The sequence below is a fragment of the Mauremys mutica genome, chromosome 7 (genome assembly GCF_020497125.1).
Source record: "Mauremys mutica isolate MM-2020 ecotype Southern chromosome 7, ASM2049712v1, whole genome shotgun sequence".
In the NCBI taxonomy this organism is placed as follows: Eukaryota; Metazoa; Chordata; order Testudines; family Geoemydidae; genus Mauremys; species Mauremys mutica.
In genome coordinates this window covers 59,202,778-59,221,004 of record NC_059078.1, presented here as the reverse complement: position 1 = coordinate 59,221,004, position 18,227 = coordinate 59,202,778, and the positions used below count along the sequence as shown (strand labels likewise).

At 46.1% G+C, this 18,227-nt stretch overlaps 1 protein-coding gene and 1 long non-coding RNA gene across 2 annotated transcripts in view; one reads left to right on the top strand and one right to left on the bottom strand.

Annotated features, from left to right (window-relative positions):
• Nucleotides 1-18,227, bottom strand: part of TLL2 (tolloid like 2) — a 201,239-nt gene that overhangs the window by 16,765 nt on the left and 166,247 nt on the right. Inside the window, exons 12-16 of the mRNA XM_045025295.1 lie at nt 11,238-11,383; nt 8,130-8,325; nt 4,439-4,564; nt 1,700-1,860; nt 828-1,008 (exon numbers count right to left, since the gene is read on the bottom strand). Of these exons, the coding sequence (XP_044881230.1) occupies nt 828-1,008; nt 1,700-1,860; nt 4,439-4,564; nt 8,130-8,325; nt 11,238-11,383 (810 nt within the window). The remainder of the gene's footprint in view (nt 1-827; nt 1,009-1,699; nt 1,861-4,438; nt 4,565-8,129; nt 8,326-11,237; nt 11,384-18,227) is intronic.
• On the top strand, nt 147-11,275 carry LOC123374910. Its single transcript, XR_006581250.1, has 4 exons — nt 147-212; nt 6,005-6,059; nt 7,278-7,321; nt 11,183-11,275. It is a non-coding gene; the product is annotated as an uncharacterized LOC123374910 (long non-coding RNA).

The following is an 18,227-nucleotide window of genomic DNA, read 5'->3' as shown; positions in this document are numbered from 1 at the left end:
CTGCCCAAGAAGGGTGATGGCTGAAAAGCCAGGAGCCTAGAGTGGGTGGCCTTGGTGGAGCATGGCAAGAGAATACACATGCACTTGCCCTGAACTATGACAGCATAATTAACCTCTGGAACTCTCTGCCACAAGGTGTCATTGAGGCCAAGATCCCAGCATGATAAATGTCCAGTCCTCTGCTGAATATGATAACATCCAAAGCTATGATGGTAAGGATTGAAGGGATCTAAACCCTCCTGGTTCAGGGCAAAAGCCAACCTCTAATTACTGGGGGCCAGGATGAAGCCTTCCCGAGAGGCAGGTTACCTCATGTCCTGCCTGCTGTGCTCTGAAGGGTCTCGTGCTGGCTAGTGTTTGAGACAGGACACCGGGTTATCTTCTGCTCTGATGAGTCTTCAGGACTGGATGTCTTTCTAAAGGGCATGCTCTAGCTCAAAACACAAGTTCTGGGCTTGATGCAGAAATTACTGGGAGAGGTTCTCTGGCCTGTGTTAAGCAGATCTGGCTTTAAAATCTAAGGATCTGCAATCCCATATGGCAATTCCTGCATTGCTAGGGTAACGCGCAGCAGCCTTTGTGCCATGGAAATGGATCATACAGAATTCACCGCCCCTTCCCACTGTTGGGAGACAAGGGAAGAGGGAGAGACGGTACGCCGCAATAATGACTTTCATACAACAGAAGGCAGAATGTAACCACTGATGCCATGGATGGCCAGACTTAACAGCATGGAGATGCACATTCACACGAAGCATGCGGTGCTCCCGAATACCCAGGACAGCCAGTGCCGAGAGCTTTCCTCCCCAAGGGACACAGCCACGTACCAGAAAAGAAGTGCACTTTGAATCCCTTTTTGGATACCGCGTTGTCTGATTTGAACTCCAGTCTCAGGTTGTTGCTATAGGATGTGATCACTTCTGGCTTCTCTGAGCCGCAGAATTTGCCATGGAGCTTGGAATCAGAAGCCAGCCCGCTGCGAACTTCTACGTAGTCGTATTTACAGACCTGCCAAGGGACAGTCAGATTTCATAGCGTGGGGGACTTGGACACACTGCATTGCAGATGTAGGATACCAAACAGCAAGAGTCCATTTTGCTCAGTGACAGGGCAAGTGACACCATACACAGACTTGCCCACCACCAGTAACGCTCCCCCCGACCTGAGTCACTTAATGTCGTCAACTCCTTCACTTCCTGCCCCATCTTGTAGTATACTTGCATTTATCAGAATGGTTTTAGTTACATTTTATTTATCTCTGTACGGCATTTATCTGGCCCCGTTACCACCTGAGCACCTCACAATCTTCAATGTATTTCTTTCCTCACCACCCCTCTGTGAAGTAGGGAAGTGCTAATATCCCAATTTTACATTTTCTTGTCTCAGGGAAAGAGGAACTAACAGTTACAAATGGAAAATACCCAGGATACCTACTGCTATAGGAACAAGCTCATTTGTAACAGAAATAGCTCAGTACTTCTCCACTCCCTACAAATATGAACCAAAGAAAACAGATTCTGTTCTTTAAAGAAAGTCTTGCTAACTACTGCCACTTGCTCATTCAATCAAGGGCTGAGAAACAATGGGAAGCCCCCAAACCAAGACATAATACTGGGTCTCCTCTCAGTACCCCAGGATCTTATCAGGCTCCGGGCCAGTCAACAATCGCACCTATTAAATACATGGACCAGCTACATACATCATTGCCTTCCAGCTCAAAGACTTCAAACTGCAGAGAGATCCGGTACTGGGCTGGAGCGACCACCTGCCAGACGCAGTTTTTGTTAGTGGGATATTCCTTGGGCCACCCAGGGCTCGTGATGGTCCCATTGAGCTTGGTGATGAAGCCCCCACAGGCAGCTGGAGAGGCGACAAACGAACACAAGGTTTACTTGCCTCTGTCCAGACAGAGAAAAGATTGTGCCACGTTGTTCGCTAGGAAACAAGTCAGCACTAATTGGGGCAGTAGCAAAGGAAGGGCACGTGTTTCCAATCCCAGCCTTCAGAATGGATTTTAAAATAGCCGGGACTGGGGGAGAAAATGGAAAATCGCTTTTGGGCCACATCCTCTGCTAGTGAAAAACCAGCAGAGCTCCACCGAAGCTGCTAGACCTTTGCTGATCTACTCCAGTTGAGGATCTGGCCCTTAGTACCACAGTAGCCTTTCAGGATTGGTCTCTACTGGACTTTGCACCTCAAGTTCAGTGACAACCAATTAACTTGGGGGTAATTAACATGATTGTGCAGGCCAACATGGAGATTCCTTAAACATTTGTTCTAGGCTACAAATAGTTGCTCTTTATCGTAGAGAGCTGCTTAGAACAAACATCCGTAGCCTCCATCAAGTGTGTAGGGTGTGCCCATGCTAGCCTTTACAAACACCGCATGTACTCCACGGAAGCGGCAATCAATTGACTAGAGGTTGAAAAAGTCTAGTAAAGACAAACTGTTGGGTAGTTTATAATTTACAGGCCACGTTTACGCCAGGGAAAGGTTAACACACACCTTTTTCCTAGTGAGGATAAAGCCAGACTGTCTTTGGGGACTCGCACTCTCTCAGTAGTGGCCCATTTCTTTAAAACTTCACTAGCTTTTGGCTTTGTCTCCCCTGCAAAGGAGGTGTGACTTTACATCAAGACAGCTAACTCGGGTCAGTTCTCTAGACGTAAAACGCTAGTGGGGACAAGGCAAAAGTAGCTTTTACCTTCATGTAACTACTCACGGTCAACCTTACACACACACCCCTCACCACCCGGCGTTGACCCCAGCTAGCTCTATCATGGTAAAAACTGCCTGTGTCTTGTCTCCACTAAGGTTTTACATAGAGCGAGCTAACACGAGACAGCTGTCTTGACGTAAAACAGACACCTATTCTGCATCATAGTTTCAAATTTCCCTGTTAGTACTTCAGTGTTTTATGGCTTTATTAGAGTTCAAAGTCTAACAAGGCACTGAATGCGTTATCTCTAGAGCCAGCTGGAAAACAAAACACCTTATGAAATATTCTGATTTCCATCCAAACGTTCCAACCAGCTCTGCGCATTACCCTGAGGACTTCACTATTTTTAGTAGCTCATCGACAATCCCCACCCTACTGTTGGCGATTATCTTTATCTGAAGGACAGGGACTGATATGGCTGGCAGAATTCACATCCTCTACCACCTGCTCATTAATTTAGGCCTACTCTAGGCTGAGGAAGGAAACCACACTGACATCTGGCAGTCAGTTTAGACACGTGTCTCTAGAAAAGTCTGAACATGGACCCCCAACTCTGCTAAGGGATCAAGACCCTGATTTAAAGTCTGTTAATATAGGATAGAAATTTTCAGCAGGGTTCTGCTGTTGGTCGTGAAAGCAGGACTGTTTTATTCTTTCTAGATTCAGGTTCTGCCTATGTTCTCTTCTCTGCACTGTCACTCAGTGCATAACATGTCTCACTGCAATGCCTGAAAAAGCAAAAGCAATTGCTCTTACATATGCCATTTGGGTTTCAGAGGCTACCATCCTCGTTTCCTGTACGGTAGGTGGATTGAGAGGGTAGAATATTTCTAGAAGTGCCTGTCAAATTATGCACAGGGGCTATCTAAAATACAGAGTGACTTTCAAAAGCCCTCAGGACTTGTCTACCTCTGCTGCCATTACAATCAATGGCAGGCCTGCCAGCTGCTTTCATGGGAGCAGAATTAAAGGAGACCCCAAGGGATTTTGAAGATCTTGCTCATTTTGTTCACCATTTCCAAAACGGTTCTCAAATAAGGGGAGGAAACAAGGGAGTCGAGCGGGGAGGGGAATCTCTCAATACAGCAGAGCTGCGCAGACTAACGCTTATTTAAAGAGATCAACCATTTACGTAGAGAGCTGATTGAAAAATTTCCCTCAAAACTGTTTTTCAGCAGAAAATTGGGGTTTGGGTTGAATGACATTTTTCATCAGAAGTGTCGGCTTTCCACAGGAAATGTAAACTTTCAGGACAAAAATGGCCATCCAGAAACCAAACCCTTTTTGGTTTCAGCTTCAAATTGAAACATGTTGATTCTGAATTCCGTGCCCCGGGCACCCCTAGCTGGACCTCATCTCCCACTCGACTAGGTGACGGTCATGTTGCCCCATCTCCCCTCACCCACAGGTGAGACTGTGGTGTATCACAGGAGATGCAGTCCAATCAGGGAGCCCAAGCTATAGAGGAAAATGGGATAACAAAGCGCCACGGCAGCAGAGAAATAGAAATATTTCAGTTTTTGGACAGAACATTTCAGATTTCAGCTTGTCACTGAAAATTCAACGCTTTCCACAAAAATTCTGATGAAAACTAAATTTTTGGTTTTGTCAAAATTTTCCATGGGGGGCAGAAAACCATTTTCAAACCAGGTCCACTTAACTATTCCTAACTGTGGCACCTCCCCACCAACCATGCTCCCCGCTCTGCAGGCTACTGACCCTCACAGCTCTTTTTATCAGCCGTCAGCTCGTAGCCAGGTTCACAGGCGCACTTGTAGCTGCCGAGCGTGTTCACGCAGCGCTGCTCACACCCACCGTTGTCCGGCCGAGAACATTCATCCACCTCTGTGGGGAGGAAAAGGCAACAATTCAAGCTCTCCTATCGGCCCGATCCCCAGCTCTGTTTTCACAGGCAGTGCTCGCAGGCTGGAGGACCAAAGGTGCACCTGAAGAGGTCTTGCTGGCCAGTCTTGGCCTCACCAAGTAGGGGGCATACAATTAGCATCGCCCGCCTGCTGGCACCACAGTGGCCTTGCCAGCCAGCGGGCACTGAAGTGACACTTTCAGTCAACATCATTGGAAAAGGAAGTGAGGTCTCTTCTTGCAAAGACTTTGCTGCACTGTGCCCTCATTTGCAGTGACACTCCTGATTTCCTTTATGCTTAGCACCCAACACTAATGCGGGCAGCCTGCGTACATGCAGCCTTGGGAACAGTGCTTCGCTCCCACCAGCCTAGGAAGAGACTGGACTTTGAAACCTGGCTTTTCTGATCAGATTTCTACATCCTGTGCTGCCATTCTAATGCCCAAAGGTCTGATTTATTGGCCTCTCACCCCATTCCTGGCTGTAATTCATCCCCACCATGATGCTGTATGGAAGATGGGTGACCATTTATAATATTAGTGATACCAATATTTCAAAATTGCAGTGAATCTTACAAGATATGCCATGTAAGGTATCAGTGGGAAAGTTATGATTGGCTAAATATAATCATGTTTATATGTATGTATCATCTTTGTATTGTGAGTTATAAATATGGATGGTATATTTGTATAATGAACCTGTGCTGTGTTTTGGGTGGACACCCCTAGACAGATTGGCATCAGCACTATCCAGCCTGCTTAATGGCCCATCAAGGGCAATCAGTTGTACAATGAACCCATTGAGAGAAGGCAGGGGCTATGCTTATGAGTCAGCAGGACACTTAGGCCTGGTCTACACTAAGAACGGGGGTCGAACTAGGGTACGCAAATTCAGCTACGTGAATAGCGTAGCTGAATTCGAAGTACCCTAGTTCGAAGTACTCACCCGTCCAGACGCCGCGGAACCGAACTCCGCGGCTCCAAGGTCGACTCCGCCACCGCCGTTTGCAGTGGTGGAGTACCGGAGTCGAACGGAGCGCTTCTGGAGTTCGAACTCTCCGCGTCGAACTGGCAGGTAAGTGTAGACTAGCCCTTAGGGTCATGCCTGTGGACAGGGGACTCCAAGAGCTTTTCCATGCCCATGTGCTGTGAGCTTGTGTTTGGGACAAAGGATATAAAGGCAGCCGCATCTTCTCCATTTGGTCTTCAATCCTGCTTCCCACCTCTGCAGTAACTTCTCTACAAACTGAAGCTTTGAACAAAGGACTGACAGACCTAGCCACACTTTGGATGTGCTCCAGAGGGACTCTACAAGCCAGCAAACTCACCTATGTTGCTAGGAACCTGATATATGGACTCTGAAGTCTTATGTATGTATCTGATTGCTTTGACCATTGAGCAACTCTCTTCTCTTTCTTTTAGAATAAAATCTTTGGTTTTAGAAGCTAAAGGATTGGCTGGCAGCATGGCATTTTGGGTAAGATCCAAACTAATATTGACCTGGTAATGTGGCTGGCCCTTGGGGGATCAGAAGAACATTTTGTATAGTGAGTGGAGTTTTAAATAACTCCTCACCTTACTGGCCTGTTTGCTGATTGGGAGCCAGAGAACTGGAATGCAATAAAGGGAGTTGTGTGATTTCCTTTTTTTAGCTTTTTGATAACTAGTGGGGGGCGGATCAGGAGCACAGTTTGGGACTGGTTAGTGAATCTAAATACAGTGTTAACCACCAGTTTGGGAGAATCTGCTCTCCTTTTTGCAGCCTGCCATGACCTTGGCATTTTCAGTGTGGGCTACCGTAGGCACCTTGGGTCACCCCACCCACACACACACACGGGTCGTTTCGTTAAGAGAACCTGGTAAAGGTTATTGCTACGTTGGTTTGGTGGGGACAGCCTTGCCAACACGATCTCTTCGGAAGCCTCACCACCGAGTCGGGAAAACACCAGAGGCAATAACCCCCCATTGAGAAGAGACAGTTTCCCTGCTTCTGTTTACAGGCTCACTGCTAAGAAAACTCCTCCCATTCGGTAGGTCAGCTGTTCCCAAACGGTTGTCCATGAATGGATGGTGCTCTGTGGCTGGTCATAGGATGCTAGCTCCTGTCATAGCTGTTAAATTGCAGTAAAAGACAGCTAGACAAGTCACCGTTTCTACTTATTACTCCTCCATCTCACCAACAGCAGCGGTTGCTGCAGGGATGTATTGGAATTGGGAAGGGTAGGCACCATGAGACATTCTAGTAAGAGGTGGCCCACAATGAAAGTGTTTGAAAAACCCCTACTGATTAACTCTGGGCCCCAGTCTTTGCGTCAGCCTCTAGAACCCTGCTTCTTCACCACCAGGCTAAGACAGAATGCCCATGTAGGCTGAGACACAATGCCAGACTTCCTGCTCCATGTTAAAACTGGAAGGGAAGTGGGGTTAAATCATTTGCATGAGACAAAGCTTAGGTCATGGTCACTGGAGGTCCTGAAGCCATTTTCATAGGCTCATAGAACCACAGGGTTAGAAGGAACTGTAAGGGTCATCTAGTCTAACCCCTGCCAAAATACAGGATTTGTTGTGTCTACAAGATGGGGATGTGAGCTCTGGGGTCCTGGTCATTATACTTTACTAAGAATTTACCCTGGTGGTTTTAATTGGGGAACTATTTATCTTCAGTTCCTGACCTAACCAGCTTTGCACTGTTTAGGAGCAGCAATATCCCTCTCCAGAGATGTCTGCATTTCAGTACAGGTCAGTGTATAATGCTTTTGGGATGCTTCCAGATAAAAGGTACTATATAAAACTTAAAACAGCCACAACATTATGAATATTATATGCACTTCAGAGATTGTCTGCATAACTGAGGACTGCTCTAGCTTCTCCATAAGGACAGCATGGAGTAGCAAAAACTAGAATAACCCCAATGGTCACATTTCTGGCTTGAAGACAAGGTAATCCCTCATTTTTGGGGCCTCATCCCCTAACTGTTGGACCTGAGTAGAAGGCTTAGCCCTTAAGGAGTGATCCTGTATAGGTTCATGGCTGGTTTATTCTCAGCATTTAAAAGTTAGTGTCCCATGTTCTCGTAAAGCACAGATTTCAACCCACACTTCTACTCAAGTTTTTTAAGCTGTCGGCTGCTTTGTATGTTTCATGTTTCTTCCAAACAATGCAAGACACACATTAAATTCCTGGTCATTACAAAATTCATTAAGATAACGGGTGCACCCAGAGTTGACTAGTTGAGGACTACAATGGCAAGTTGCCAGGAAGCTATGGGCCCCATCTGGTCTGCTTAAAATGGAGAGGGGAAAGCAGCCATTTCCTCTTTAATAAGGAGCTATGTAGTCTTCAGCTCCCAGCCTGTGCTACTCCAAGCAGCTTGCGGTCTTCAGTTTAGACAGAGGCCTTATGTTGATTTTTGTCTGTGGGCCACACTACTGAACTCTATGGCCTGCACTTGGCCACCAGGCCATCCTTGGAGAGAGGTCTCAAGTGTCTCTGATAGAGAGGTTTCATCTTAATGAAACCACCTTAGGGTCCGATGTGTAATCCATACCTTTAAAGAAATTTGCTGCAAACCCTGCTTTATTGATGGACCCATCAGATGCAAACTTCATCAACACTTTATTTGAGCTGGATTTGATATCTTCTGGCTTCTCGTAGCCGCAAAAGTGTCCAATCAAAGGGCTGTCCTCAGTGAGGCCATCTCGGATTTCCAGGTAGTCATAAGCACAACTGTCGTGCCTCTCAATCTGCAAAATGAAACACACTCAAGTTCAGCAATTGAAGTTACGTTAACGGTGCCTGGAGCATGGGGACAGGTGGTCCTAAGGAACATTCCTCTCAATCGAAAGTATAACAAATAAACAAGTGGAACAGAATTTGGACCTCAAGGTTACCATCAGCCTGACAATCTGCAGAGCACGTTAATGGTTGTATGGTTTAAAATGTCAGTTTAATTGAATGTGTAATTACTGACATAGCTACAGATCAGTCTCAGCTCAGCTCCCAGGTGACAGCACAAAAAAATCCCCATCATAACTGGCCCCTTGCTGTTCATCCAGGCAGGGCTGAGGTGTACGGGCAGGGCAGCATGGGGGAAGTTTGCCTAGTCACAGAATTATAGAATATCAGGGACCTCATGAGGTCATCTAGTCCAATCCCCTGCTCAAAGAGGACCAATTCCCAGCCAGATTTTTGCCCCAGATCCCTAAATGGCCCCCTCAAGGATTGAATTTACAACCCTGGGTTTAGTAAGCCAATGCTCAAACCACTGAGCTATCCCTCCTCCCAAAAAGGGTTGTTTTCATCCTTAGAAGTACTGCCCTGCAGCCATGGATAGTGTCTCTAAGAATAACTTTTACACATCAGACTACAGTGGAATATTCATCTGCTGTGCTAGGGAGCCAGGCCCCCTCTGTACAGGAAGGAGGTTGGTTAAGGCTGAAGAGTGACAAGCAACTGAGGAAGAACCAGTGAGGAGAGGAGGAGGCAGAAATTGCAATCCAGGCCCCAGTGAGAGTTGATCCTGTGACTCCTGGATTCTGAGACCACCACTTTAATGCCTGAGCTATGGAGCCACAACGTCCCTTATTTCAATGAAGAGGGCCTGAAGGACTGGCTCAGACCCTATCTTCCTGCCCCTCCATTTTCTCTTCAGTTCTTGGATCTTCATGTTTGTTTTACACACTCCTGAGGTTCGATATCTGCTCTGATCATGGGTCCAAAGCACCCACCATATCATGCTGCCTCCTCCCAAGGGTATTGAGCCTGGTGGGACCCACTGCATCTCCTGCTAGTAGCTTTGAAGCCTCTTGCCTGCATCACGGGGCTGCCATCAAATCCCCTGCAGCCCCTTGAGATGCAACATCAGAGTGTTATATGGTCTTAGTTCTGTCGCCTTCACATGCCACCTTCCAATGAGACTCTGGTTCCTGACCATCTAAAAGAGTTGCCTTTCTCAGGCTCAGCAGCAAGGATGGGCAAATCCAAGGGATGATCTCCGAGCAGGAGAAGAACATCCCTGTATGCCAGACAGCATGGAAAACACCAACAGGCAAATAGCTCAAGAACTAGGGCTCCTTTGCTTTCCCAGCAGGATACCAAAGTCTCTGTACTGTGGCCACACCCCCACAGCAAAGGAGGGAGAAGAGCAACAACCAACTAGGCAGGTTGGGGAATGCCCTGGGGTTTCATAGCCAACCCATTGGAGTTGATGGCCCTTGTCTGGACAAAACAAGCAGAAACTGGAGAGAACAATCCTGTGCTGGCCTTTACAAAAGGAAGATGGGAGCGAAAATGTACGTCAGGAAGACACGGCATGCCATCCCAGATCAGGGTCCGGCCCAGCCTATTTCCAGCCCTGCTACTTCAAAGAGTCAGAAAAAAAAAATCAATCAAATCAGAATGTACCCGGCCAGTAGCGCAATGCCTACTGCAAACGCTGGGTGAAAATCCTTCCTGACCTCTGCAGAGGCTACCTGCTGTCCTGAAACATGACACTTCATTAGACATTTACAAATGCCACTGCTGGCCCTAAACTGATCTAAGCTCCAGTCCTGCCCCATTGAAAACAAAGGAAGTTTTGCTCTTGACTTCAGTGGGAACAAGATCGGGCCACTAGACACAATATGATTTGCTAATCTCCAGGCACTGCCTAGTCACATGGGGTGAAGAGGTATCTTCCTTTTGTTTATTCAAAATTTACCGACCATTAAATTCATTAAATAACCCTGGGATCTCATGTTACATGACAGGATAGTACAGAGGGGCTCGTCAGTTCTAAGCCCTTCTTTAATATTCTTACATAGCTCAGTTATTGTAAATCCTGTCTATTTTCTCCTTTCAAGGCTAAATAATCCTAGTTGCTGCAAACTCATCAGATGTAAGCCCCACCTCAAACTCTCAGCAACCTTCAAGTTGCTCTCTCTAATTTCTACTTTTCCATGAAGACCTGGCTGGTGATGCAGGGAATGGTCTGTCCCGAGGTCTTTATGGCTACTATAAGATTTAAAAGGGGGAGGGAGAAGATATGGATGTGTTCATGGGGGGTGCGGTCTCAACAGATCTTTGAAGGGTTGGCTAGGGAATCGATGTCCTGTGCATTCTGCAGTCTGATGGCAGGAATCCTCTCTCAACATTCCCCACACGTAGAGTGTCCTGATGGGTAGTGCTGGGGATTGGGTGCCAGGACTTCTGGGCTGTATCCTGGCTCTGCCACTGCGTGAGCCTAAGTAATTTGCTTCACTGTTACCTTGAACTCCTCACTGTTTGCTGAATCCTTCAGTTCTCATACTTTGATGGTGAGGTCTTTGAGGCAGGGCCTGTCTTCCTTATATGCACAGACAGAACCTAGCACTGGGACTTCTGAATGCTACTGTGATACACATAACCACTAACATGCTGTCAGGCAGTTTGCGGTCCTCAAATAAAAGCATTATGGGTAGATTATCTGAAGCAGCAGCAAAGGAGGCATGCGCAGTACACAGTTTTCACTAATGATAGTGGAATCAGGATTGGGTGGAAATAATTTTCTAAAACAAACATTTAGGGGGAAAATACCCCAGTTTCTACAAATTGTACGTTCTCTATCATACTTCCTTTTTACAGTCTCATTGGCTGCCATGTTAGTTTGGTTCAAGAGCACACACCTCAAACCTCTCACCTCAAATGCTTGGAACGTGAGTCCTACATGAAACCCCTCGGAAACCGTGATCCTCCAGACGCATTCTTTGGAAGGTCGGTAGTCATCTGGGTAATTGGGAGACTGAATCTGGCCAGCATCCTTGTGAATTTCTCCACCACAAATTGCTTCAGAAAAACAAACAGCACATGGACGAAATTACACATTGTGTCCTCACCGAATGCCTGCTCTCAGCACACCCTCTCCCCTTGCAAAGCCATTCTAACTACACTCATTCTACATGGCCCCCAAACAAACCGTGAAAGGTATTAAAAGCCTGACACAATACTGCTTAGTGCCTCTTGTCTTGCTGTGTCTGCCCCCAAGGATATCAGCTCTGTGGGGCAGGAATTGTTTGGATAGTTGTGTCTGGTACACCACTTAATAATTTAATTATCAAATTAATAATAGCAATCATACATGAAATAGACAATAGGAGGAGGAGGGATAGCTCAGTGGTTTAAGCATTGGCCTGCTAAACCCAGGGTTGTGAGTTCAGTCCTTGAGGGGGCCACTTAGGGATCTGGGGCAAAATCAGTACTTGGTCCTGCTAGTGAGGGCAGGGGGCTGGACTCGAGGACCTTTCAAGGTCCCTTCCAGTTCTAGGATATTGGTATATAAACAATTAAAGCCCACAAAAAAGCAATGTGAAATCCTGCCACTAGATGGCACTGATTGCAAACATAATGCAAGTTCATGGGAAGATGTGCCTAAAGAACCAGCCAATCTAGTACAGCTTGATTGCATATGGTCTCATGGATATGCATCCCCAGATGCTCTGTAGACTTAGAATCCAGACACAGTCATTTCTCTCTGCAGGCAAGAAGTTGGGCAACACAGAGGTGGGACTGCACATTGCAAGTGTAGAGTTGGGACTTGCAAAAAAGGCCACAGAGAAGGAAGTTGCAGTAGACAATGTTGGGGCTATTTTCTAAATAAAACTTTTTATATTGGTAAGAGGATCAAATCAAGGGAAGTCAAAGCTCGACACAGGAATAGGTATCAGCAGTTTATGCTATCAGCACCAAGAGCTGCATAGAGAATGTGTTTCTTTTTTAAACCGCCCTCAAAGCTTGGATTTATTTTTAAAAGTCAGCCTAAAAAAAATGAAGATACAATTTCAGAGCCCAGCATGACCTCTGCATGGGCTCTGTGGGTGGGTTTGTACAGCACCTTGCACAATGGGTCCCAATCCTGAAACTGAGCACTACCATAGCAAACATTAAACAACAATATGCACATTCGATTTCCAGTACAGAAACCGGGTGACAATGAATGGTGAAGTTACTGGGTAGATTTGCCTCCAGATGAGTCTTAAAACCAAGACCCTGGCTACCTTAGAGAGTCCATAGCATTTCTGTATTAACCAACTCTAGTAGCTTGGCTACTCATTGCAACTTAGGTCTTCCTCTTAACAGCCCCACCCGCTGCAGTCTCAGTTGGAAAACTATTAGTCAATTCCACTCCTAAAAATCATCCTGTTATAGTGGTGCTAGTGCAGAATGGCTGCTGCATTTCTACCCCCACCCTCCCTCGTAGCAGCTGCATTTCAGTAGTGGCTCAGGGTATGTCTACGGGATTATTCCGATTTTACATAAACCGGTTTTGTAAAACAGATTGTGTAAAGTCGAGTGCATGCAGCCACACTAAGCACATTAATTCGGCGGTGTGCGTCCATGTACCAAGGCTAGCGTCGATTTCCGGAGCGTTGCACTGTGGGTAGCTATCCCGTAGCTATCCCATAGTTCCCGCAGTTTCCCCCGCCCATTGGAATTCTAGGTTGAGATCCCAATGCAAAAACAGTGTCACGGGTGATTCTGGGTAAATGTCATCACTCAATCCTTCCTCCGTGAAAGGAACGGCAGACAATCATTTCGCACCCTTTTTCCCTGGATTGGGAGCTCAGACAAGAATGCAAATGCTTTTCGGAGACTGCGGGGACTGTGGGATAGCTGGAGTCCTCAGTACCCCCTCCCTCCCTCCATGAGCGTCCATTTGATTCTTTGGCTTTCCGTTACACTTGTCACACAGCACTATGCTGTGGCCTCTGTCTATCATAGCCTGGAGATTTTTTCAAATGCTTTGTCATTTCGTCATCTGTAACAGAGCTCTGATAGAACAGATTTGTCTCCCCATACAGCGATCAGATCCATTATCTCCCGCACAGTCTATGCTGGAGCTGTTTTTGGATTTGGGACTGCATCGCCACCCGTGCTGATCAGAGCTCCACGCTGGGCAAACAGGAAATGAAATTCAAAGGTTCACGGGGCTTTTCCTGTCTACCTGGCCAGTGCATCCGAGTTCAGATTGCTTTCCAGAGCGGTCACAATGGTGCACTGTGGGATACCACCCAGAGGCCAATACCGTCAATTTGTGGCCACACTAACCCTAATCCGACATGGCAATACCGATTTCAGCACTACTCCTCTCGTTGGGGAGGAGTACAGAAATCGGTTTAAAGAGCCCTTTATATCGATATAAAGGGCCTTGTTGTGTGGACGGGTGCAGGGTTAAATCGGTTTAACGCTGCTAAATTCGGTTTAAACGTGTAGTGTAGACCAGGCCTCAGTGTTTTCTAAATCATGTGGAGCAGCCGTAGCCACTCTATAGTTAAAGCTGAAGCTAGTTTATTATAAGCCCAGTTTTTGAAACGCTTCCCACCCTTCCCAATGTCCCTAAGATGAACCCAACTCCTCAAATTTTACACACATGGTCTCATCCCTGTGTAGATTTTGTCTGGGAAGTTTGGTAAAGTTAGCGAAAAGGGTTCTGAAGTTATTATATTTTTTAAATGGCTGCACTCATTTTTTTTCCCCAAACTTTTCCTAAACTGTGTTTGGCTGCACAATGGCCATGCCTATAAACTCCTAATTTGCTTGGATTTACTGAGAAGCGAGACCGCAACTTCCTTTGACAGGTACACAGAACAATACTGAAATTATGAACGGACCTGTCTGACTCCAGGTTGTGTTGCACCGGTTGCTGGTCTGAGCCAGATGTTAAGGGGTGGTGATACATGACTGAAGAGGACTGCAGAAGGACAGGAGTCTTATAAGGAACCAAGGGAACTGAGGGAGAGGTGACTGGAAGGGAAAGATTGGAGGTGGCAGGGTGCCATGGAGCTGTGATCCCTGATGTCAGAATTTGGGAGACTCTTAAGGAGCAGGAGGTGGGGATGGATAGAGAGGAGCAGCAGTCTGGTGGAGATGGAGTGGGGTTGATGAACGGGGGCTTAGGGAATGGTGGGAGGTGTAAGGGGGTGGGGAGAAGCGGTATGGGACAAGGCTTAGTATGTGTCCAGTTCTGGGCACCACATTTCAGGAAAGATGTGGACAAATTTGAAGTCCAGAGAAGAGCAACAAAAATGATGAAAGGTCTAGAAAACATGACCTATGAGGGAAGATTGAAAAAATTGGGTTTGTTTAGTCTGGAGAAGAGAAGACTGAGGTGGGACATGATAACAGTTTTCAAGTACATAAAAGGTTGTTACAAGGGGAGGGGAAATAGTTCTGCTTAACATCTGAGGACAGGACAAGAAGCAATGGGCTTAAATTGCAGCAAGGGAGGTTTAGGTTGGACATTAGGAAAAACTTCCTAACTGTCAGGATGGTTAAGCACTGGAATAAATTTCCTAGGGAGGCTGTGGAATCTCCATCATTGGGGATTTTTAAGAGCAGGTTGGACAAACACGTGTCAAGGATGGTCTAGATAATACTTAGCCCTACCATGAGTCCAGGGGACTGGACTAGATGACCTCTCGAGGTCCCTTCCAGTCCTACCATTCTATGAGTCTATGGAAGGGAGGGTATGGACTAGGACAGGAAATGTGGCCATGGGGGCAGAAAGCAGGAGATCATGGCAGGGGAGTGGAGGGGCCCAAGAGGGAGACACAAAGGGGGTAAATGCAGGAGACTGAAGTGGACCACGAAGGTGGTGATGGAACAGACTGAGGGATGTATACAGGAAATGGAGGACAAGAAAAGGTGCAGCTGCATCAAAACGAAACCAAAAAAAAGTTTTAAATTCTTCAGATATCCTAGATATAAGATGTAAGAGCTTAAAGTTACCCATGCAGCTAAAATCCTCCCTGTCCTCTGTCCACGACCTTCCTTATCCCACCCAGGAGTAACAACTCCCGCATGCTTCCTGTGGGCTTACTGAAGTCTGCAGGAAAAGTGCCCTGAATTGCTGGTCCTTCTGTATTTGCTGTAAGATCTGTTGGAGCAGAGCTCCCAATCCTGAGTCAAATCTCTCACGCTCATTAGATACAGGAAAATTCCCAAACCTGGAGTCCAGGCTGAAAGCGAGAGTTTAACAGAATCCACCAGAAAAACAATTACATACCTTCCAAAAAGTGTTAGGAAGTCAGGACATGGACAGATAATGGATCTGGCCAATTCCCCATGACTCTATAATCCTTTATCACTCACTCTCTCCCCACCCATCTGTAAGCTGGATTCCAGGAATCCATTCCCAACATATTATAACACCACCACACTGCAAAACAAAACACAAGTGTCGTTACACATACAAACTTGTATAACCCTCCAGCACCACAAACCAACCCCAAGCAGATCAATCATGCCAATTCTATTCTTCAAAAATATTCTTCTGCTCCACTGTCATCACACTGTGTAAGAACTAACAGTAGTGACTTACGACTGCTCCCTGAGGCTGCATTCCTTATGGAACCTTTATCACCCATTTAAACAAGCGAACAACATACACCCAACATACTTCCACTGCAGAACAAAACAAAGGGGCAAACTTCAGGTCAGTCAGTGCCATAAGGAGTGAGGACTGATGACGTGGCTGTGGAGAACTGGCTGGATACCAGATTTGCTCAGGTCAGGATTCGCTAATATTTGTTTGAAAGTGCATTTATTTTTTGCCAAGAGTGTACAGATTGCTGGGCAATAGCCAGACCCAGCTGAAGCATGCTTCCCACCTCACTTCTTTATCTAAGTTTGGCTTGTACTTTGTAGCCTGTCAAGTGCTTTGGGAAGGTGCCATGAAAATGTGTGCGTATTATGTCCTGCCTCTTTTCAAACCACCACCACCTAGGTCTTATCTAGTGCTTTTCAGCTGTAGCTCTCAAAGCACTTCCCACAGAAGGTCAGTATCATTAGCCCAATTTTACAGATGGGGAAACTGAGGCAGGCCAGTACCAAGCCCACCGTGCACTTGGTCACGTGGAAGAGGATATGCATCCAGCCCATGTGAAGGTACTTTTCATAGCACAGACTATTCAAGAAAGAACCTGAAATCAGAATCTGATCTGTTCTAAATCCAGAGTAACTCCACTGGGCCAGCAGTAATTGAGAGCAGCATGGGGCTGTTTGTGATCAGAGCAAACCGAGAGAACAGTATGTCCCAAACTGTCAAACTTGAAAGCTTCATGATCTACGAAAGTGAAGGATTGCATGGATTTGATCCTGCACCAGAACAGTTTTGCCATTGACTTTGGCATGACCAGTCCCCTCCAGAGGAGCAGCAAAAGTTAGGCGCTGAAATAGAAGTGCCTTGATTTTCAGAGCAGCTGAGAAACCCGGGTTTCCGTTGGACCAGTGGGTGCTCACTCCCTCTGAAAACCAGGCTGCTTTTCTGTAGGTGTCAGATTTCAGGCATTCTCATTTTAAAGAGTTGGCCTATAGCTTCAGTGAAGGTTTGGCCTGAGTCAAGAGTTGGGCCCAAAGTTCTTAGTCCTGCTCAGGGTTGTTTGAGGTCTTCCAATGCGGGGTTGTTTTTTTGGTGGATTTCATACTTTTCGACATTTAAAATTGATTCCACTCTTTCCAAAAGGTTCTTGCTAGTAATAGCCTGCTGTAATTGCAAGCAAAATGGATCGAGCTGGACAACAGCATGAACCTGCTCTCTAGGTATTTTCAACAGAGGGAGAGACAAGACAAGTGGTGCTTCAGACAGGCAGTAAGTGCCAGGGCCAAAAATCCAGCCAAAAAGCTAAGTGATACAAACGAAGATCCATTTGTGTCACTAGTTCTGAGAATTACTTATCTTTCCGATCTTGCTGCTTTTGGTCCCCGGTAATTACTCTGGCAGACAGGGTAAGCGACAACAAAAATGTAAGCAGCAAAATAAATTTTGAAAGAAAAACAATTATGGAGGGTAAAAAGCTCTCCAAATATTTAATAAAAAGAAAGGGATGAAAGCCCTGCTAATTGCTAGGAAAAGGCTCAGACCCATACTTGAACTTGAGCTCTTAGAGACATTGCATTACCACCTCTCAGATGCACAGTGCCGAGTACAGGCCTCCAAAACTTCTGTATAACGACCCACCCAGCAAAGCCGTCATTCACATAAAGCCCAGTGGTGCCCATATGCCCGTAATGCTCTATTTGCCCCTTTCCCCCACCTGGCCAGCCCCGTCCAAGCGGCTGATCCTGGAGTTACCCTGCAGTTACTACTGCAGCCTCTGGGTTGCAGTAAATGCCACAGTCCACTGGGTGGTGTTTGCAAACAAGACAGATTTCCCTGCTAACTAGGGAAAGGCCGCAAAATAAAAACCTACTTTTGCGAAAAAATTCTGTATTTTTTTTCATTCCCAAATGACCAAAATGGACCCTTTTTTCCTATTACTTGTATAAATAACCAGTGGACTTTTCTTCAATTTTTTTTCCCTCCCAAAAGCAGCTATGAACATGTTTCAAACACTTTCAATAACATTTTCAGCATTTTCTACACAAGTTTTGGAAGATTGTTCATGCAAAACGACATGGAGAATTGTGTGTGAAAAAATGCCTTTTTTTTTTAAAAACAAAGGACATTTTTCAACAAAATACACTTTTAGTTCAAAAATGTCATCCAACTCCATTGCACACCCATGAGCCCATGCGGCCACAGCAGGGGCAATGCAAACCAGTGCTCTCTGACATCCATGGATAGCTTCTTCTCCACGCTGTAACGGGACTAAGGCCCATAAAAGAGTTGAATCAATAGTGTATCACCAGTGTA